This window comes from Setaria viridis, chromosome 4 (assembly GCF_005286985.2).
Source record: "Setaria viridis chromosome 4, Setaria_viridis_v4.0, whole genome shotgun sequence".
Lineage (NCBI taxonomy): Eukaryota > Viridiplantae > Streptophyta > Magnoliopsida > Poales > Poaceae > Setaria > Setaria viridis.
The window spans coordinates 13,840,401-13,862,735 of record NC_048266.2 but is presented as its reverse complement, the minus strand read 5'-3'; the positions used below and the strand labels follow the sequence as shown (position 1 = coordinate 13,862,735).

Below are 22,335 nucleotides of genomic sequence, written 5' to 3'. Positions count from 1 at the left end.
CCAGTCATTCGCCTACGAGTTGAGGTCGAGTGCCTCAATGCCAATCTGGGGACCATGGACGGATCCCGACCCCGGATACTGGCTCCCCTCGCCGGAGAAGAGGTCGAAGCTGCCGGAGAAGAAGTCCCTAGTGCCGTCGTCGCCATATCCGTCCATCGGCGGCGCGCGGATGTGGATCTTCTAGCTTGTAGGCAGTTTAGGTGCTCTGGCCATAGTGCCGCGGCCGAAAGGGGCGGCGCCGAAGGAGCACGGGCTACGGTGTGGCGAGAGGGAGGGGAGGCGGGAGGAGTCGGGCGATAGGGGCGGACGCGGTGTAGATCTGGCGAGAGGAGCGGCATCAGAAAAAATTAGGAGAGAGGGGTGGCGGCGGCGATGCGGGAGCGTGTGAGAGGAGGGGAGGCGGAGGGAATCGGGCGAGATGGGTGGAGGCCATGGAGATCTAGCAAGAGGGGTGTGCGAGCGGGGCGGCGGACTACGGATGAAGGCGATGCGGATGAGGGCGAGGGGCAGGGTGCGGGCACGTGCCTAGGGTGTTGTGCGAGGGGAGGGGTATGGAGCGTCCGGGACCACTTTTAGCTCAGTTTAGGGCCCCTTTGGGGGCTAAAATTTTTAGTCCAAAGTTTAGTTCTTTGCCCTTTCTGCCCACCTGTTTGGATCCCAAGAGCTAAAAGTAAAGAATTAAAATTTAGCTCATGGATTCAAACAGGCGTTCGTTTCATTATCCTTGAGAGCCGTACGGCTATTTGACAGCGGCACGCTTCGAACAAGCTGAACTCAAACGAGTGTAAGGATCGATGCTTTGTTTCGTTGAAATAAAGGGGAAACCTAGTTTCTAAAAAAAATGGAAGCGATCGGCGTGGCCGTTGTTTGTCCCGAGCGCTTCAATAAAAACGAGTTGCAGTCCTCCCCTGCAATTCTCCACCACATCTCAATTCCGTTCTCAGGCACCGAACTGCATGGACGTCTGGACGTGCACGATGACGTTGCCACCTTGGCTAGCTAGCGACAGCGAACATGCAGACATGCTTCGTGTGCATCGAACTGTGCTGTTTGTCTCGAGCGCTTGAATGAAAATGTTAAACAAAACAAAATCCAGAAATGGCCGTCGTATTTCCATCGGTTGCTTCGACTTGCATGCACAATGAACGCGATCGGCGTGGCCGTTGTTTGTCCCTAGCGCTTCAAACAAAATGAATTGCAGCCTAACTCCTAACTGCATCTTCTCCAACTCCGATCCGTTCTCAGGCACCCAACTGCATGGACGTCAGAACGTGCATGAAGACGTTCCCATGGCCTGCGAGAGCGAGCATGAAGACGTCGCCGTGGCTGAGAGCGAGCAAGCCATCGCCCTTCACCTTCTGCATCTGTAGGATCGTTTTGTCCCATGGGACTCCTACTACGACTAGCCTACTAGTGCTGCATGGACAATGGAGAGCCAGAGGAATGGAAGAGATGATAGAAGAACTGCTGGGATTGGTGTGCTGGCATTGTTGTTCTACTACTTGCAGATTTACGTAGGGCCAACTTTGATCAGGCGCGCAAAGAGGAGCCGCGCGGCAATGGATCAGGCAAATTTTGATCTTGCGCGGTCAATGAGGTTCCGCGGCCAGGGAGAACGCGATGGCATATTTTGACCTGGCGCGGGCAAAAGGCAACACGCCGCTGACTCAGGCAGCGCCCAGAATCGCTGGTTAACGAAGAGGCTTGGCGCGGCTAGCACGATCTTGTCGGGGGGAGTTTCGTTTTCGTTGGTCCCTGTGCCGCTAACAAATATGCTGATCAACGATGGATCGAGTACCAGTATATAAAGGCAGGCTATGGATCGGGTTAAGCAGCATAAAACACTTCTTACGTAATTTTCCTAAACCAACCTATCTTTATAGTGTACATACAAACGCGCGCGCATAGCACCATCCCACTTGTACGAAGCCAAAGCCTTAATAATGGAGAAAAGCAAATATGATACAAGATTATACTATATGAGCAACACTGGCAGCTCAACTGTCACAAATTCATATACATCGCACGGTATTAGAGCATACCCTGTAATCGGAATTTTGATCTAAGCAAAGTATGACGAGGATGATGATGTATCACGAAGAACCTGCATGAGGAAAGTGAGCGAAACTGTGAGAATGTGCGTATTCTGTGAAGCAGTACCAAATGGGTGGTCAAGGGAAAGATTTCAAGCTTGCCTCCAGTTCGTCTTCCGTGAACGCATCCTTCTGGATCCCCCACGTGTCGGCATGGGTACGCTTAAACTCCGCAACAGCTTTTGTGACGGTTGATTTTATGGGGGAAGGCTCACTGATAAACCGAGCAAGTAGCGTGACATGAGCAGGAAGCCAGCTGCAAAGACCACAAAAAACACATGCCCAGTCAAGAAAATGTTAGTTCCAACTCGAAATTATAGGATAGCTATAATTAAAATCGACATGATCAACCACTCATACAAGATATGGTACACCCGCCTCCTTGCATAAGGAGAAGCATCTGACATCTGCCAGGCATAGAAAGTAAATAACACAAAGAGTACCTAGGCATGTCGTATGGGACAGAAAGGACCGAAGCTGTCAGAGCAAGGACTGCACCATGAATGCTAGCAACAGAGTGGCCTGATTTTGAATTTCTGTAACCAATAACAGGTATTAGTAGACTGTCAACTCAACAAATCAACGCAAAGAAAAGAGAAGACACTATTGGTCCATGAGAATGTCACAATCAGCAGAAAGTTTACCTTCTCCGTGCAACAATAATACGCTGGGCTTGTGCATATGACCGATCACGGAAATCCTTGGATAGATCTTCATCTACACCCTTCATTAAGCTTGCAAGTACACCAGCAGCATGTTCCCTAACCTGAACGTATGAAAACAAACTTCATACCACTGACAAAAGCAGCCTCCACAGAGGATCTTTAGCTGAAAAGTACTTTCATAGTCCATGTTTTCTCAAGGCAAAGGTCACAATGTAAGTAGTGTTGTTTGTTATATATTTATCTGGTGTGCGGCAAATAAGAAAGTATAGGAAAATAAAATATTCATTGGATACATGTCAAACGAACATAAACTTGCCTCAACTTGGTTGTCCACAAGTAACTTCTCTATTGTTTGCCAGATTTGTGATTTCTCTGAGCCAGAAAGGATGAATGTGTGCCTGTGACAAAGGTAGTGGAGTGCATTCATTTTCCATTAGCTCTATGATACAGTGAAAAAATCAGAGGCATGTAATACCATAGTGAAGTTATCACATATAAAGTATGTAGAAATACTCAATCTGTCAAAAAAAAAAGCTATGTTTCTGTTGCTCTTGTATCTCTTCATCTAGCTCTATCACTATTTTCTTATGGTTTGTTAACTCCAACAAATTTTCCATTACTAAGGTAACAGGGAAGGTTATCCTTGTTGAAAAATGTTTCTGTTAGTCTTAATGAGAATGCATGTGACAGTAACATCTCACAAGTTATGGCACTCTGCTATAGTGGAAATGAAAATAGTGAGCTGTTTGTAGCAAGGACAAAAATATTGGCATTCACAACTTACTATTACGCCATTTCTTTCATACTGAGTATCACGCAAGGAAAGAAATACTCATGGTGCAGCAAACCACTGTCATGAAAATGGGTATAGTGGCAACAAAGTGAGAAATCAAACCTGTATGTAAAGGTCCTGAGATACGATAGCAGTGCAGATCTGGTACGCCAGTTAGGATCATTAACTGAAGAAAGAATAGATGAAATAGCAGTTTCAAGAAAAGGCCGATGTAGAATCCTCCATTTCAGCAACTCAAAAGCTGATTTAGCGAGCAACGATAAGTCCTTATTTGAGGTTTCCTGCGAAGAGAAAATATGCAGATAAAATGTAAATAAAAATTGATTGTAATAAAATCACACATTTCTGCTACCCAACATCCAGAGTTTCTGAGCATGTCTTTGGGATAAAATATTTAACAGCCTCTAAAGTTCAGACCAAATCAATTTCAGTCTACTAGCAGACCAAGGTGATAAAACAGCCTGAAGAGAAATTTCAATTTCAAGATTCCTCAAGACATTAACAAAGAAACGAAGAGAGGAACTTCCTCACCTTCAACATTTTTTGTTTCATTACAAGAAATAATATATTGAAGATGACGTAAAAACAAGAGTAGGAAAAAAATCCTTACACTGCTATAAGTTACCAAATTGTTTACCTGTAGTGAGAGAACAGCGTACAAGAGCTCAATAATAATGTCCAGTAGCACAGAAGATCTCCCAGACTTCAAAGATGCGATCATGAAATGAAAAATCTGCAAAGAAACAAAAAAAAAGGAAGACATAAGCAAGAAATGAAGCAAGTGGGTATGGCACCTTCAACTTGGAGGAAAGGCATAAAATAAGCACCGTTTCCATCCTTTTAGCGTCAGCCTGCTCTCCATGATCCATGCTATTTTCAGCAGCCGAATCTGATGTCAACTCCGGTTGCTTAGATTGAATACTGTTTTGTATACTTACAGCTAATTCATTAGCTCCATCTGTCAAGCATTTAGACCAATATTCATTTCCTGTTTGTTCAATCATGCGTACATCCCCACAAAGCTCTTCCGGTGAGCAACCAGTGCCAAATGATTCAGAAAGTCTCATATTAGAGCATGTAACACACATGGCAACACCAATTGCTTCTCTTACCTGATAACAAAATTTTAAAAGCAAATAGATTGAGAAAAAATATTGTTGCAAAGACAGTAATTATTTCCCTGTAGATGTCTTCCCTTCAACATTGGTAACATGCCAAAAGCTTATTTAATATATAAATGGCACTTGAATTATAGAAAAGTTCTAAAGTATTGATATATTCTAGCTAAGCTTTGATGTATTGTTCTATATATATTCTACCTAATTTGAGTTTATTCACGAAATGGATCAAAGAACTGGAAATGCTATTAGACACATTAATTGACACTATATTTGGGGAACATTGTATATTTTGCTTTTCACCAACTTCTAGCGAAAACTAAGTACATAAAATGTTCTTAATCAATTTCCAGCCCAGAATGATCAATGAGAAAAACAGGTAAGCATAAAGCATCGCTTGCCAATCAAATGGAAACAAACTAACAAAACACATCAGTAAACTAAGACTGCCATAATTTTAAACATAATAATTAGATGTAAAAGTACATTTTACATGATGTTTAACCATATTTCCTTATGGTGAAAATTTCTGAACTTTGCCTATGCTCATTATTTAATTAAACTAAAAATGTTTCATCATTGTTCTTTATTCTTTTTGCCTTTGCCTGTCCAATCAATAAAAAAGGTTTAAATTCTTGCTTCTCTTAATTCAACCGAAACTTCGAAAGGAGGAAGGAAAATATGGACAAATAGTTGCTGTAACAAGCAAAAAGGTTTCCAATGTTTCTTTTCATTATTTTCCTGCAGCTATGAGCATTGTAAAGTTGTAACTGTGCCTCCACTTTAATACATGGGGAAATAGGGAAAGCACTGAAAGAATAGCTGTTGACTGGTCAAATAATCAAAATTAATTTATAAATTTGACATTTGACATGTAAAGGAGTGTTGTCATGTACACATGTACTGTGGTAGCCTCGTAGTATGGAGTATGGACGCATGTAACAAGCATTGCCAGTCACCCATCAGAAAACAGCATATGCTTAAACGTAGTATAAGCCAGATTCAGTTCATAGGTACCAAGCAATGATAGCATAAGATTGATTCAGTTTATAGGAACTACGAATCCAACCTACCTAACAGAAACAGACCATCGACATAGTGGAGCATCAAAACCTAGTGGCAGGGCCTAAAATATGATGGCATACTTTATAATTGTTAAATAAACAAAATGAGAGAACTCCTAGAAAATTCTAGGAAATGCTCTTCAGATGTGACAGCATTATATTCTCAAAATAAGAAAAGTGAAATAAAAAGAATGGCAACTCATAGACACCCCCACAGTGGAGCCATTTGGTTTACCTGTGCAGATGAATGGTTCATGTTGTCAAGTAGTTCATCAAGAATTTTAACATGGTATTGCTTCTCTGCTGGAGACATTTTCGGTGCAGATATTTCTATTAGAGCAACAGATAAAAAGGCATATCTCTTGGCAAGTACGCTAGTTGCCATGGATTGAGGAACAGGACTACATAAGCACTCTAATACTTTTTGTCTGAGAACAGGAGCACGAGTTCCAGATCTTTCTTTTCCTGTAACAGCATATCGAATGCAAGCTGCCCATTCAGGAGCTGATTCCACAGATGGCACTAACATAATCTTCTGCAGTTGAACCATCAACCAGTTTTTCTCAGACTCCAAATTCCCAGTGATATCAGAGTGGAGCATCCCTGCCATGGCTTCAGCAGCCACACATTGCCTTGATCTCTCTTTTGAACTTAGGAAATCTTCCAGTGCGGTCTGAAGAGAAGACATTACTGGCATGCCACATTGTTGTATGAGCCTTTTGAATATCCTAGCAAAGCTGGAATAGAACGTGTGACCACCCACTAAAGAAATCCAACTAGGAGTACGTGGCCATGAGGCAGAGAAATCAAAATAGAAATTAGTGATTGCTTTGTCAGATCCGCTTTGAAAAGATGAAGCCCCATAACTCGCTTTTGACGAACCATCATTATCAGAAATAATATGGACATTCGATAAACTGTTCAGTGTCTCATTCATGAATCCTTCCTCTTGAATTATCTGATTCAAAATTTCTCCTGTCGATGAAGTGTTGCAATATTCAGGGTGATCTAGTGATTGCTGTGAACCTTGTGGACATGCCTTATGAGGCGATCCTTGCAATAATGTGTTCAGCGCAGATATTGCAAGCATTCTTGAGTGGGGCAGTTGACTCTTCAAATTCTTTAAGAAATGACCTAATATAAAAACATTTATTTTGAACAATGAAGCTCAATTAAAATATTTTCAAAGTTGACCTTTTCAAACATGAAGATAAATGCATGATAGCCGAAATGTGTTCCATAATAACAGGAAGCTACAAAGAGGAAGCATGCTGTCCATACCAGCAGTCTCTGCCAGCATTTGTGAATATATGCCAGATTCATTTCTGGATGCCAAAATTAGCAGCAGAAGTACTCTGTTGGCCATCAAATTGTACCTGAAATTACAGAGCTGCAAGTTTGAAGTACATTTGTATGTAATGACTACAAGATAGTAAAATTCGATTCAAGTAGATATGAATCTACGATTGATATTACATTATTAAAGGGGCAAGTAATAGTTTTTCATGTGTAGTTGTCATTGTGGAAATGCTATTTGTGCACTATGACTATGAACAATCGGCACAGAAGATTGTTCTGTACCTGCATGCTTTAGTTGTGGTGCAAATTTTTATTTTGTAGTGAATATATCTAATATGCAGACAAGGCCAGACAGCATGGCTTCAAGGTCGCTCATTGAAAATAGATCTTGCCTCATTGAAATGAAAGAATTCAGGTTGAGAAAAGACCATTTTATTCTTGTTTGATTAACAAAGATACAATTCTATCCCATTTTTTACTAAGCTAAGAAAGGGGTTTAAAAAATTTTAAGGCAAATGCAACTAATATGAGAAGACAAATAACAATTCAGTTGGTGGATGTCACCAGAGAATCCTTGCCTAAGCAATGGTCCGGCAAGGCAAATGCAACTAATATGAGAAGACAAATAACAATTCGGTTGGTGGATGTCACTAGAGAATCCTTGCCTAAGCAACGGTCCGGCAAAGTGTTCAAATCACGGCAACCGAGAACTTAATCATTTAGAGGAAGGAGCAGTCGTAAAGGTTACTATGAACTGACAAAACAGACCATGAAGAAACTCATGCCACCAGGCTCCGACCTGGGCACCTGACCTTTGTTCTAAAGGGGAGGGGCCGCAACAGAACCCATGGCACCAAAGGCATCAAGGGGGCAAAAAAGCTACTCAGTTTCCTGTTCTTTCAAATATGATACAATCAAAGCCTTACGGTGTACTCTTAAACTATTTTCTGTTAAAAGTAATGGAAAAGCTGTACACCTCGGGTCGCCAGAAAAATAGAAAACAAAAACCTCAGTCACAAGTCATTAACAAAAAAATTTTTGAGAACACAAGTCATTAACAATTAAAAAGATGGCAAGCACTTGCAAATACTTTGTTCTAAGCTGTCATATCATGTGGGTAAAAAAATAAAATAGACACAGCATTGTTAGTGACCAGGAGTTCCAGAATCCTTATTAGGCTAATCCCAGTGCAAGTTTCATAGAGGTTTCATGCACATTAAATACGATGACACATCTGCATATGTGATGACATGGCAAGGTAATTATGGCAAGGCTAATCCCAGAAGAAGTTCAATCAGGATGAAACTATGTATGCGCTGTTTCCAAGACTACGAAACCTGTTGAACCTTGCATTAGGTTCTATAGAGTTTCATTTTTTCCAATTGGAACAACTTGTTTCATTCATGAACTCAAACATACTTAAATGACATGGCATGCTTGGAAACCTGCAATGGAACTCTGCACTAGGAATAGCCGTAGCAAAAATACAATTATCCAACATATTGCAATGTTTAAAAAAATCCTAAAGATCATGTATGTAATACAAGCAAGTTATGTGAACCTGCAAAATTTAATTTCAAATGCTCATGACATGTGTATTTTTCATTTTTTATCATCTTCAATTTATATTAAAGGAAAACGTGTATTTTTCACCCCTCAAGTATTGCAAAAGTGTGGCATTCATCCCTCACATTTTATTTGGTGCAAATCAACCCCTTAACTAACTAAATCGGTGCATTTATCATCCCCACCTTAGTTTAACAATGGTTTAGTGTCATATAACATCGATTTAGATCATGTAATCATCTTACTAATCACCGCTTAGACACGTTTAAAGTTGTATCAATTGCCATAATAGTTTCACATGAATCGGTTCCGTTAATTTTTCACATAAATTTTTATGGGATAGGCAATGTAGAGGATTTATTGATTTTTTTTTTTTGGGGGGGGGGGGGGGGGGTTATATCTTCGACCCTGAATATTACATCGCTAAGCATGGATTAGTCTGGTGATTACGTTGACGGTTCATCGAGGAGGACTTGCACTAAGTTTCAAAAAAAAGGTAGCACTAAACCATTGTTAAACTAAGGTAGGATGATAAATGCACCGGTTTAATTAGTTAAGGGATTGATTAGCACCAAATGAAACATGAGGGATGAATGTCAGACTTTTGCAATACTTGGGATGAAAAATACACTTTTTCATATACTAAATAGCATGGCCTGAGATGATTTAAGTTCAAGGCAAATTTGAAAGGAGAGCTAGTTTCATGACATCTAAAGGAATTGGGTATGGTCAATTAGTCAATGAACAGAGTCCTTACTGAAAAGAGAGCTCAGTACATAAATGATGTATGCTGAAAGGTAAAGAACAGTAGAAAAGTGAGACAGAATAACTGGTTCAGCATATACGTATGGGATGACAAAAATCTTAAAATTTTGAGGTAGCAAAAAATTTAAGTGCCATATGTCTCTAGCATTGTGTTAATTTATGTCAGAATATACCAACTGCTCACCTCCAATGTAGGCTGTTAGTCTCAAAGCCCAAAGCATTGATTTGAGGAACTAAACTGAGAAATACCGGCTTGTCGACTTGACTTTCAGAGTTTTTAAAGAAACTCCTTGATATTCCAGAGAAACATATATTATACATTACAAAGAGCTGTAAACATATATACAAAAATCTTCAGTGCCACATTTAGCTTAAAATTTTATTTAGTTTATCTCTTTTTTAACAGAGGTAAGATCTTCTATTGAACTGTACCTCAGTAATAGCTTTCTGACACTTCAACGATTCATGATGAGAGCTATAGAAAAAAGGATTGGAGTTAGTAACATACTGATCAGCTTAACAAATTGCACACTTTTCCATTCCCTAATTATCAAATGCTGATTATTTTTGTTTGTTAAAGGCCCTGTTTGTTTCCGCTTATAAGCGGCTTATCAGTGAAAATAAGCGAGAATCCCACCAAACGCCTTGCTTATTTTCCAAGATTCTCGCTTATGTGGTAAGCCGCTTCAGAGATTTGAACTATGAGAAGCAAAAAGCGAGAAGCGAGAAAATCTTCGCTTAGATTATAATCCAAGCATGGCTGTGAGAAGCGGAAACAAACAGGGCCAAAGTGTGGTGTACAATAAAACATACTCATAGGGCATAATGTAGAAATGATGCGTAGGAAAAATGTAGTCTACCTTTCCAGAATGCCCATGATAAAAGAAGAGAGGGAAACAGAATCCTATATGAAACAATTATGTTAATACTATCCACATTATGAAATTAACCTCGGTCTAAAGCATGTAAGTAGTGAAATACACATACAGTGGTCAAGTGTCTTAAAACAGTCCGTGATGACAGAATGCTGCAAGAACCAAGTACCACATGTTCAGGAGCTTTCGGGTCGCGCAAATATCCAGTAAGTGTGGGAACACAGTTAGAAATTAGAGAAGGCCAGCGCTTCAATAATTTTGTTAGGGATCTTCCAGCATACCTGCATAAGAATGTACAGAAAAAGAAACAAGATGGTCATTACTTGAAGAGAACTACAAATAAGACCAACAATTGTGTGCTTGCTTGTATCCCATAAACAAGTGCGTACACTTGCTGATCAAAAAACATACTCGTGTGTTGCAAATGTTGGTGGCAACACTCAACTGAAATACGTACTATCTCCGGTCACTTTTATATGACGCTTCAGACAAAAAATAATGGCTACATGCAGAGGCCAAATCTGTTGTATGAAACCGTCACTTAAATCTGACCGGCAGGAGTACTAAAGCTAAGACATTTCCATCTTATAACCAAGGGGGAAGAGAGAACTTACGAGCGAACAGTTTCATAGTTGTGTAGTGAGAGATCTATGAGATCACTCATCAAATCAGTCATGAGGACAGATGGAGATACATCTGCATTCGTTCTGTATCTGTGATATGATGATTGTGAACATCTCCATGTACTATGCAAGTTTGCTTTGTCTACAAGCGCCCATCTAGGCCTAATATAAACAAAATTGAGAACTTCCATCACAATCCATATAGCAGAATCAGAATCCACAAATTCAGACGGGCATACCTCTTTTTTCCTTGAGCATGAAATGGAACAATGAAGTTACATGGAGGCTCAATTATAGAAGCAGACTCTAGCTTCCAAGCTTGAACATGGCTTGACCATTCTAGATATTCCAAGCTGCCTACAACAGTAAACCGTCACATAAACAGGGAGAAATATTCACCATGAATCTTTGAACCTAGTGAACATACCATAGTTTACCAAAGCATCAATGACACGGACAACAAGTGCTAGGAGAATACTGTCATCAGTTCTTTCCTTTAATAAGTACCTGTTGATGGATATACAATTGTGAGACTAAGTACTAAATGTTATCAAATGATACAGGATGACTTAAAAACAAAAATATTCACCTGCACGCAACATGCACAAATTCTGCAGCCTTTTCACGCATTTCAGAGCTGCCAACATTGCTACCATAAGATCCTGCGATGAAGAATATGGGCTCCACTTCCTTCGACCTCCCATCTTTGTACGATGGGCGCATTTCTGGCAAGCAAGACATGACACCATGCAATGCAGAGAGGATGCGCAATAGAGTTACTTTTAGGTGCTCCTTCTCATCTCCTGCTAAAAGAAAAACAAAACAATTATCAAGTAGGCACCTGAGCAAATAACCAAATACATAAAAAGAGGATAACATAGCTGCCGACATAGGTTTTTTTGGATGGTGGTGGTCGTGTGTGTGGAGGGGGGGTGGGGTGGGGGAGGTTGACATGAAGATAGATTATCAAAATCAGCTTCCAGTCAAGATACATTACCACCATATTGACTTCAATGTACCTGAATAGGAGTGTACTGATTTTTCTTATGTACATATCACATTATATTTAGTGGCCTCCAAATGAGTAATCAAACAAGAAGAAACTGAATGTTGTTTTAATGTCCAGTACGCATATCTACCTGTCTCAGAATTAACTTTTGTCTGACAAATAGTCAAAAGATCTTCTAAAGCTGATTGAAAATGAAATTGTAGTAATTCATTTGCAAAAGAGAGTTCATCTTGACTGGGATCATGCCACTTTGGAGGGAAATTAAGCATTTCAACCTCCCTATCCTGATGAGCTTTTGAACAACCCCATGGTTCAATAATATTACCAATAGGCTGACAAGTGAATGGCCTACAGAATTTTACACAAAAAAATCAGGATAATATATTGGTTGTTGAGTAAACAATTTATACATCAAATGAAGAAACAATCAAGTGTACAAGACATAAACATACTTGTGCTGATCTGTCGAATAATAGGAAACCAAAGTTCCTAGCAGAGAGCGAAGGAGATGATCCCCAGCTCCATTGACCTAGTCATTCCAAAGGAAAGGAAATTTGTCATCTAAAAATAGTATAAATATAACAGGGAGCTGGGGGTACTATCTGTCCAAATGTACGAAAAGATAGAAGAAAAGTATAACCTTCCATGAAGGGGCCTGAAATGCAGCTGTTATTATGTGATTTAATTCTTCCTTATACTTGAGTGACACGGGACCAGCATAAGTGATGGCTATGGCCAAAACCCTCAGATAGTAGTCTAATGCTGTTTCCAGAGCAGGAGAAAGTGCAGCCTGCATGTCAACAAATGCAAGTGGTGTGTAACACAGAATAACTCAAGTAATACAGAAATAAACCTTTTATATGAATAAACCTTTTTAGACATTTTGTCAGGAACTGCTCTTCCAACATAACCTGTTGTCGGGGTGCCTTCAAAGGAGGACATGATAGTCATTAAGATAGGTTTTACAAGGTGGACTGAAGCCTCCTCAGGATATGAATGAACGCAGGCACAACAAAGAAGCCCAACTTCTGAAGTAGCACCAGGGAGGATATTTGCATTAACAAACTTGGTAATTCTCTTCAGGGACTGTCAATTGCAAAAGAAGGAAACATGTGCATGATAGGGAATTCATAAGGACGTGGAAGTGTAGCAACATTTGAATAAGGATGCGATACCTGATTAAATAAAGGTTTTGATAACTTTCCAAGAAGAATTTCAAGCATGCAAAAGTAATATGAACTGTCCTCAACAAGAAAAGTCCCTGACATGAAGGAGGTTTGGTATCCTTCATTACTGCAATATCCAAATGAGATAATGCCATTACAATGCTGTGACAAGTACTTCAATAGTAAACAACTTTCAAATGCAAACCTTTACAGCTTACATTGGACTACTTGATTCCAAATTTTGAAGCACAGAAAACAGCCGGGAAAAGAATTCATCTAGCCAGTTCGATAGAGAGGTAGATTGGAGAAATGCAGGCACATCATCATTATCACCAACTGTAGCTAGCTATATACACCATAGAATGGTTAGCATAACAGTACTCTTTACCAAAAACCAGCATTACAAAAGAAAAGATAAAGGAAAGACTTACATTTGAAAATATAGAACCAATTAACTGCATTGTAGCAATAGTTTTGGGTGGATCGTTGGCATCCATGCCAAGTAATGCATTTGAAAGGGAAGTGACAATAAGATCACTGAATGAATCAACAACACTACTATCATCAGACTGAGATGAACATAAAGAACACAGAAGAAGAGGACGTCCAGAAAATGCAACAGATGTGACAGCATTCTTCAATTGATGGGTAGCTGTAGTCTGTAAGAAAACAATTGAAATGATTAGCATGTAACTTAAGTATGCTCTTTAAAGAGCGCACCAATCGAAAACTAAACAGATTGCAAGGCTCTCATAAGTCAACTAAAGAAATATCTATAAAACAAAATGAAGGTCAATGCATATTTGCTGTTAAACTTACTGTCTCTAAGGCTAGTTGGAAGTTCGTTGCAACGAACGGAAGCACGAGGGTTGGCTCCACATAAGACAGGATGGAAATTGCAATGGAAACTGTTTCAGCAAGAGAATTGTCCTTGCTGTACTGGCCACGATCCAGTAATTTCAAGATAGCTTTGATAAAAACAACCCTTTCTTCCTTTCCCAGATAAGTTTGATCATGTTCCTCAACCGTCGTATCACTAAAGTGTACATATTGAAACACACGAACTGCAGTCAATAAGTTGAAGATGTTTTTAAGCTACTCATGCAAGTAAAGATTGATCCCTTACAATTGTTCTTGTTGAAGGCGTTTTTCAAAGTAAACAACAAGATGCCGCAGGAACCGCTCCAATGAGTAGGTCCATCGACCCCCATTAGATGGATGATAGAACCTATAAACCGAAGCAGTCAAGTTAAAACAAAATGGCAGCCACTGCATCAAGCTCAAAGAAGATCAAAGGTCAGAAGGCATACTGTTCCAAAAGATTAATGAGCTTCTCAAAATACTCGAATGCTAAACTTTTAGGCTTCATAAGGTATACCTGCAAAATGTATAAACAAAATTGGATGGTTCCTTTATTGCTTTAGTTGAACAATGCAACAGGTGTAACAATTATGAAGCAACATAAATATAGCATCTCCTTGGTTCATTTGCCAAGCTTGTTTTATATGGATATATACAGGACAGTAACAATTAATTGGAGTATAAAAAACTTTAACAGGCTACTGACTGAATAAGTCATCCTTATTAAACTGGAGCCATGACTTATACGTATATATTATGCCCATACCAGGACATCTGATATTCAGCGGCAAAAATACATGAGTATGTTCCATGAGCCAGTCAGATAAAAAAAATAAAAATAAGAACTGAAAGGGTATCAATAACATACAATTGACTTTGCAATTGCCTTGGAAAGTGTTCTTGTCTTGCTGGAAAATAAAAACCTTGTGTTCCCAGGAACCTCCACCGGAAAGGGGTATGACCCATTCCGACTTGATATAGGAACCTAGACATACAGAAAGAAATATACAAATGAGTTGGTAACTAATCCACCAACTTTCTGCACAACCCAAACACCAATTAGTACCAAATAATTGTATTTCAAATACATCAATTGAATATCATAACATGCAAATTTCTAGTGTATTAACTATATTATATAGATCATTCATTTACTAAGAAATGCACAAGCAAATATCTTTTATGATAACTTTAACATTGGAAATTTTGAGAGCTCCAATAGAGCATTGTATAAACCTCGATGTTTCAAATAACACATTATAGTGCTGGTATTGGGGACAAGGTTTGGCACTGGGATTATTTTTAGCACTCATTCGCAAATGCAACATATGTTAGTAGGATCACTGCAGCAGAAACATTCCAGATTCTTGTTTGGCCACTTACCCCATATTTTCTAGTGAGAATGGTCCTACCATATCCTTAACAAAGACGTAGATTTTGGCTACAATGCAAGTGCAAAAGATATGAAAACTGAAGGAACGATCATTTGGATACACAGGATATTCTATGTGATTCACGAAGGAATCATTCATGAGATTGGACCTCATATTAAAAGCCCTTTAAAAGTCATACGGAACGATCCAACACTCGAAAGAATTTTGATAGGAAATATGGAGGTCCATCCTTTGTTCCAAAGGACTCCATAGTTATTTTTCCACATGATTTTAATACCTTCAAAAAACTCTCCAGCTTTCCTATGTTCAAAAGGAGATTCATTGTTTGAAAACTTTTAGCAAAAGATAAGGACACCCAAAGAACAATCCTATAATAAGGAAAGGAATGTTCCACCTTCCCTCATATGGCCTCCCACTTTAATATTTCTACCCAACTTATGCATGTGAACTCGTTTGCAACTTTATCTCATCAACTCGTTGAGGAGATCGGTGAGGAAATCAGGCAAGACCTCAGAGGCTTGGTGAACTCGGCATTGCTGCAGTTCCCACACTAGTAGTAGTGTTTCTCACTTAGATTGTATCATGGTTCTTTTATTATTTGGTTGTTCTAGTTTCTTTAGCATAAACCTGTAAATTTTTCATGTAATGGTAGGCCTCACAGCAGCTCATGCTCCTGAACTATAATTCCTTAATAAAACGATACACAGCTCTCCTGCAGATTCTTCAAAAAATGCATGTGAACTAATGCACATATTATGGTTCACTTACTTACCTACTTCAAATATTTTTTTCCTAATACTCCCCTTTGAACATATTTTATAAATTTTCTTTTTTTTTTGTTGCAAGAAAAGCACCATAAGGGGGTACAAAACAGACTTACAGGTACTAATTTTCTTGTTTAAAGGGGATTTCACAAATCATGATGACATGCATTGTTCTGATGTTATCTTGGCTCTTTGAATTAAAAACTGCTAACTTTCTACTTTTGGTGTTTAATTTAAGATAGCGTAACTTTCTATTTTCAAATATGGCCAAAAGTAGAAACACTCTGCTGCCATATGCGTGGCTGCTATAGAAACACCCTGCCACTGCATTTCCACTACCACTATTTAAACCCTTAACACTGCATGTGAGATAAAATATGCATGGAAACTAACAAGAAAATTTCAAGAAATTTCAGACAAATACCTGCTTCATTTTTACAACAATAAAACCAGTATTACTATCCTAAGAAAAATGATTGATGAAAACAAAAACAGTTGTTTAGTGAGACATTTAAGATTTTATGTAAATTATTCTCCACTCTTCCTAAGTATAAAACCGAGAGAAGAAACATACCTCAAACATGTTCAAGTATCTTGTGAATAACAACGGCAAAAAATCATCCCAGTTCACTGATTTAAATTTTTTTATACAGCGTGCTATGATGGAAGCCCATTGGATATCCCAGAAGTTACAATTTGTGACAGAATCCCATATGTCAAGGCATTGTGCGATCCAATCACTAAAACAGTACAAAATTAGTTAAAAGATAAAGTACAACGATGCTCAGCTACAGATGAAAGAAGGGAGCTTATCCATCAAATATGTGACTTACATGGTAAAGTGGTCCTGATTCCTTGAGTTCACAGGAAGAAACAGCCTGAGAAATCCAACACCTTCAAATGCTGAGTTATGCCATGGATTATCCAGCAAGGGCCTGTAGTTCCATTACAGTATAAGGTAAGGTACATAAATGTTTGCAGCATATCATAAAGCAATTTCCAATTAGGCAATTACAATCTATGCTGATTTTGTGTGCTATTTTTCCAAATGTTAACAAAAATAATGGTCCCGAAGGAACAATAATGATATTATCAATACAAGAAACAACTAAGAGGTGCAAGCTTAAAACTAGTGTTAACTTGCTGTTACGATCTTACAGATGCGCTTAGGAGTTCCTGTGCATGTTGCCACTTCGGAGTTCGTTATTTAGAAATCTGATGATGGCAGTATCACAAACCTATATGGATATGATAGTTTTTAAAATTGCACCATATTTTAGCAGATCCCAAATATGCATAGGAGTGACACTTAAGCCCTAAAATTGTCAACATTAAGCTAGCCTGTCATCTTTTTTGGTGATTAAATGCTCCTGAAGATATGAAATAGACATTGAATACGTGGAATTGACACATAAGAAGCGTATATCCAATCTATCAAGTTTTTCACAACCACTATATTCATTGCGAAACCTAAACCCATAATTCCATTGTTGTTCCATGTATCTTGTTTATCTTCCTTCTATGATGTTCAAATTGTAGCACCAGATACCCATATGTAACATTTTAGTTCTATCTGCCTATTTGCACTCCAAAATGACCAAATTGCTCCTCATTGCACTGCTCAGGTATGCTTACAATGAAGGAATCGGATATTTGCTCCCAGTACCACAGTTTGAGAATTTTGATGCCGAAATCAACATGAGCTATGTCATCTATCATCAGATCCATGTCAGCTACGACCATTAGCTAATGGATTAAATGGTAGCTTACTTAACTACATGAACAAAAGTGCCATACCTAGGCAAGTTTAAGGACCCGCAAGAATCAGATAAAATGCAAATTTACATTCTTTACAGAGAGTTCTTGTGCAGCTTACATCAAAAGGAATATAATACTCTTTGATTGATGCTGTGTAAAACATAACCAAATATTCCTGGTGGACCCTTTTTCTAGGATATCTGGATTAGTGCTGGAATGGTTTGACACCAACATTAAATACCTACGAGAGTTTTTTTAAAGATGATTGGTACAGGATTTTATATATTACACTACAGGTGATTAGATACCTTTGTTATTGCAAATCCACAATAAAGTAAAATGAATGCTCCCTCCGTTCCAAAATGTAGGTTTTAGTTTGCCCTAAGTCAAACTTTTCTAACTTTGACAAGTTTATAGAAAAATATATTAACATCTACAGTACCAAATAAATGCACTACCAAGACATATTTCATAATGGATTTAATGAAACAAATTTCATGATGTAGATGTTAGTGCATGTTTCTATAAACTTGATCAAAGTCTGGTGAATTTTGTAATGGAGGGACAATATGTGAATCATATGCTTGGTTGATTAAGCTGTGATTCCGTCCAGCCAAACACTACATGGGGCTTCTAGTGGGTGGATAACGTGGATCATAAAGAAAAACTAAAACCAGCAAAGCAGTTCGAAAAGTATGACGTTTCTGGAGGGAAGTAAAGGTTCGTGCTCTACATGCCAAACGGAAGCCGCCAAACCTGAATTCTGACCAAATCTCGGCAGCCGCACCTTCAGGAAAGAAATTCCTAGATGCACGCACCAAGGAGGTAACAGTTTCAAAGTGTTGCTTCCTTACTTTCCAGCCCTCAGGTCCCATGTTTCTGAAACAGACATGACACTCGATCAGCTATTTTGTCATTCTTTCATTGTTGGAAAATGTGTACTGGTCAAACTTTACCTCTTGAAATGAGTCTTTATCAATGTATCATACAGTGGCCTCCATTGCACAGCAAGTGACAGCCTCTTCCCATGCTTTCTTAAAAGCCTGACGAGCAAACCTCCCCACTTAATCTGATTATCATTCATTGAACAAGACAAGAATGTGTCAACGAAGAGCAAACAAATTTGAACTATCCATATACAGATCATTAATTAATTACCTGAACAACAAACTTGTTCTTCGATGCATGAAATATCTCCAACCCAAGCTTTATAAGAGCCTGTACATCCTCAGGAGCAATATCACTCTTCGCTTTAATAAAACTAAATCCATTGAAAAAACAAACACCAACATTAATACATCCCCAAACTCTGTAAATGACATCACTTACAAACTCCATGGCAATTAGAGGATTAGAGCAAAAGTGTAAAAGAACAAATGTTTCTATCAATCATACACAACTTTTTTGTCAGCTATCATGCAACAGAAATAAGCTGCATCATTTTTCCTATTATAGCATTATAGCAATTAAACAATTTAAACAAGATTGTTCAAACAAGATCCACTTTCTGATTGATGTATCCAATTGTCACAAACAGATAAAAATTCAAAAAAAATAAGAGACAGAGCCTAGTGTAAACCCATCTTTGGTTACTAGCATCTGAGCTCATCATGTGGGTCAAAGGCCACCAAGTGAATTCGGCTACATATGTAAATATTTGCAAACGATCCCTAAAATGTCTGGGAATGATTTATGATGGTTTTCACTTATCTGCATCCCTTTGAATTGAATCAGATCCATCAATCACGCAATATGGCCCACATGAGGGTTCTTTTGTTGATAACCAATCAATTACTACTAGTTCAAAGAGGGGTTTCCACAAGACACTTAGTACATCAAAAAAAAAATATAACCAATCAACTACTACTAGTTCAAGAGAGAGTTATCAAAAAATACTCCTCAAAGCATTGTTGATAAAAATGCTACAGTGAACGAATTTGGTCAATAATTGGCCACTAAAAAGGTGAAAACCATGATGTACTACTTTGGTCTATTTCCATTTTTAAAACCAAAGTTCCTTTTGCTGCTTCTCTTAATGCCAAATATTCAGAATGCTCTTAGCGCCTTCTCTGATTCCAGCAACAAATGTCATGCCAAGAAGCAATCAATGTTCCCCGTGACATGCATGTAGTACTAGTACCTACTGACTCCATCTCCATGCAGCCAAATTCTGGCTGTAAACTGTGGGTTTTTTTAGTGGGCTGTACGCAGTGCCTTGGCAGAAAGCCTGCAAGCAATGGCGAGAATGGGCTTGGTGATCGCTTGAACTGTACCCCTGTCACTCCTACTATCATACAATTTCAATCGGGGAACAACACAAAAGTCTTCCCACTACACTAGGGATGGAGGTCTGTGTTTAGTAGCGCAGAAGAGCTTGTCAAACCAGAACTAGAAGTATTTATCAGTTTGGATCATACCCCATAAACCCTGGGCCTGGATTAAGCAAACTGTAACAACTTAGTTGTGCTTTGCGGACATTTTCAGCCCTGGATGGAATCACAGGGTACAACTATAAGCATTTGCCACAAAACTATTGAATTGACAATTGAGTCGTGTTCAGCGGGATGGAGAAGAGACCTAGTGAAGTTCTGGTAATTTTACTTTAAGAAAATGGGAAAGTTGGGTGAAATTGTAAAAATGTAGGAAAACTGATATATTATCAACTATGTAGTGCCATTTTACTGACCAAATTCTTCAGAGTGGCATTTGCGTGCCATTTACTGGAAAAAAAATTCCCAAAAATCCAACACATACTTTTAGAACATAAAATTCAAACATATTCAACAAAAACACAGCCATGCATTCGACTGTACAGTGAATCTACTGAGGGCTCAGCATACTTCTTTGTTCCGGCAATTGCAATAAACTGAATTCCCCAATTTGGTTAAAATTACACCTCGCAGTCAACTAACCATCAAGAGCAGTTCTCTGAAATCACTCATTGGCTGTCCTAATTCTCAATGTGGACTGCAGTTTAGAAAACTCAGCATAGAACTATACTAACCATCATTAAAAAGCACTTACAGAATACCTACATATAACAGAAAAACGGACAATAGGAGGTCAGAACTACGAAAATGACAAAACAGAGCAAGTAAGAGTTGAGCCGACGATTGCCTTAACCCAAAATTCCCCAACCCAAACGCGACCGCACCAAGCAGAAATAAGCAGCCAGCCACACATTGACAATACTACCAGCCGAATTCGGCACTCCCTTTCCCGCTACTCGATAAACCGGATTGCTAAGTTAACAGAACTCCAGGCAACACCAGTCGGAGCAGGTCGTACGCGCACACCAAAGCGTAAAACGAGACCTCAAGTCAAAAGCAATTGAGCCACAGCGAGGGGAGGAGGGGTGGGAGTTCGAGCAAGCAATTACAGGTCGAACACGGAGATCCACTTGAGCGTGGCGTATGCGGAGTCGGGGTCGCCGGGCCGCCACGCGTCGGCGGCCGACCGCACCGCGCCCGCGAACGCCGCCGCCTCCCCGCGCGCCGCGGCCGCCACCGGCGGCGGCAGCCACGCGTTGTAGAGGTGCATCCTCGGAATCCTCCCCCCGGGCCCGCTCCCCTCGCACCGCCGCCCTCCCTGAGTCTAAAGCTCCGCGGCTGGAGTCTAGGCGAAATGGGTGGGCGGTGGTAGGTTTGGGGGGTTTAGTTGGGGAGGCTGGGACGGCGGGGGCGGGGCATTTATAGGTGGGCGGTTTCTTTCTTCACCTCCAAGACGAGGGGTGTGCGGCCGTGGAGACGACGACGGCGACGACCGGGAGGGAGGGAAGGGAGACTTGGGGCGGCCGGTGCTCCGCTCCGGTTATCGGTGACGCACGGCGTATGGGGTGGGGGACGAGGGGAGGAGGTGGAAGGGGAGGGCGGGTGGGCTCGGTGCACGGTGGACTGGGACGGCTGAGGCTGACAAGGCGGTTAGCCTCGGGCCCGGAGCCGTACGGATCACGAGGTTCTCTGCTGCTGTGGACGGGAGGGACGACGATGCACGTGCCCCAGGCCCCCAGCAGATCCGTACGGCTCAGGCCATGTGCATCGCAGGTCGTGGAGATGCCGATGCGGATCACGGTAAAGTTGCCAAAATCCCTCAACCTTTTAAGAAAAATAATGCATCTTCTGTGTGTGCACTGAGTCGCAATCGGTGTATTTTATTAAAGTTACGCAAAATCCAAATAATAAACTCGCTGGTTGTAGTATCTTTCGATGTGAACTCGATTTCTCTCCTTGTCTAGATTTTAACATAAAGGGATAGGAATTCATCAAATAACACATCTCGCCCCGCGTCACCTCCGCTCGAGCAACTCGGGTGGCGACCGTACACCTCGCCGCCACCCCCTCCCCCCTTTTCCTCCCCTCGCCGCCACCAAAGGGGTCTGCCGGAAGCCCGCACGGGCCCTAGGATGGCGGCGGCGGGATCTTCCTGCGAAGATTGGCCGAGGGCATCAATCTCGGATGGGAGAAGGGGGCAGAGCAGCCATGGCAGATCCACCACCGCCTCGGAGAGGTGGATCCGCGCCCTG

The 22,335-nt window shown here is 40.1% G+C and overlaps 1 protein-coding gene across 2 annotated transcripts; it reads right to left on the bottom strand.

Annotated features, from left to right (window-relative positions):
• Nucleotides 1-1,827: 1,827 nt before the first annotated feature.
• On the bottom strand, nt 1,828-21,628 carry LOC117853331 (proteasome activator subunit 4). 2 transcript variants are annotated; one of them, XM_034735722.2, is made up of 35 exons: nt 21,193-21,628; nt 18,972-19,074; nt 18,770-18,882; nt 18,570-18,692; nt 16,889-16,990; nt 16,630-16,795; nt 14,766-14,882; nt 14,347-14,414; nt 14,163-14,264; nt 13,856-14,072; nt 13,468-13,695; nt 13,255-13,382; nt 13,046-13,163; nt 12,741-12,956; nt 12,511-12,660; nt 12,323-12,399; nt 12,001-12,218; nt 11,451-11,667; nt 11,289-11,368; nt 11,101-11,218; nt 10,853-11,023; nt 10,351-10,519; nt 10,224-10,267; nt 9,796-9,838; nt 9,548-9,693; nt 7,015-7,109; nt 5,969-6,867; nt 4,379-4,663; nt 4,189-4,284; nt 3,654-3,832; nt 3,075-3,156; nt 2,738-2,859; nt 2,537-2,629; nt 2,196-2,349; nt 1,828-2,104 (listed from the first exon to the last, which is right to left on the bottom strand). In XM_034735722.2, exons 1-35 carry the CDS (start codon nt 21,351-21,353, stop codon nt 2,063-2,065), a joined length of 5,442 nt encoding a protein of 1,813 aa, XP_034591613.1. In that variant the 5' UTR covers nt 21,354-21,628; the 3' UTR covers nt 1,828-2,062. The 2 variants fall into 2 exon arrangements, with proteins under 2 accessions (XP_034591613.1, XP_072149239.1); XM_072293138.1 differs by having other exon boundaries at nt 11,451-11,664; nt 21,193-21,627.
• Nucleotides 21,629-22,335: the final 707 nt, after the last annotated feature.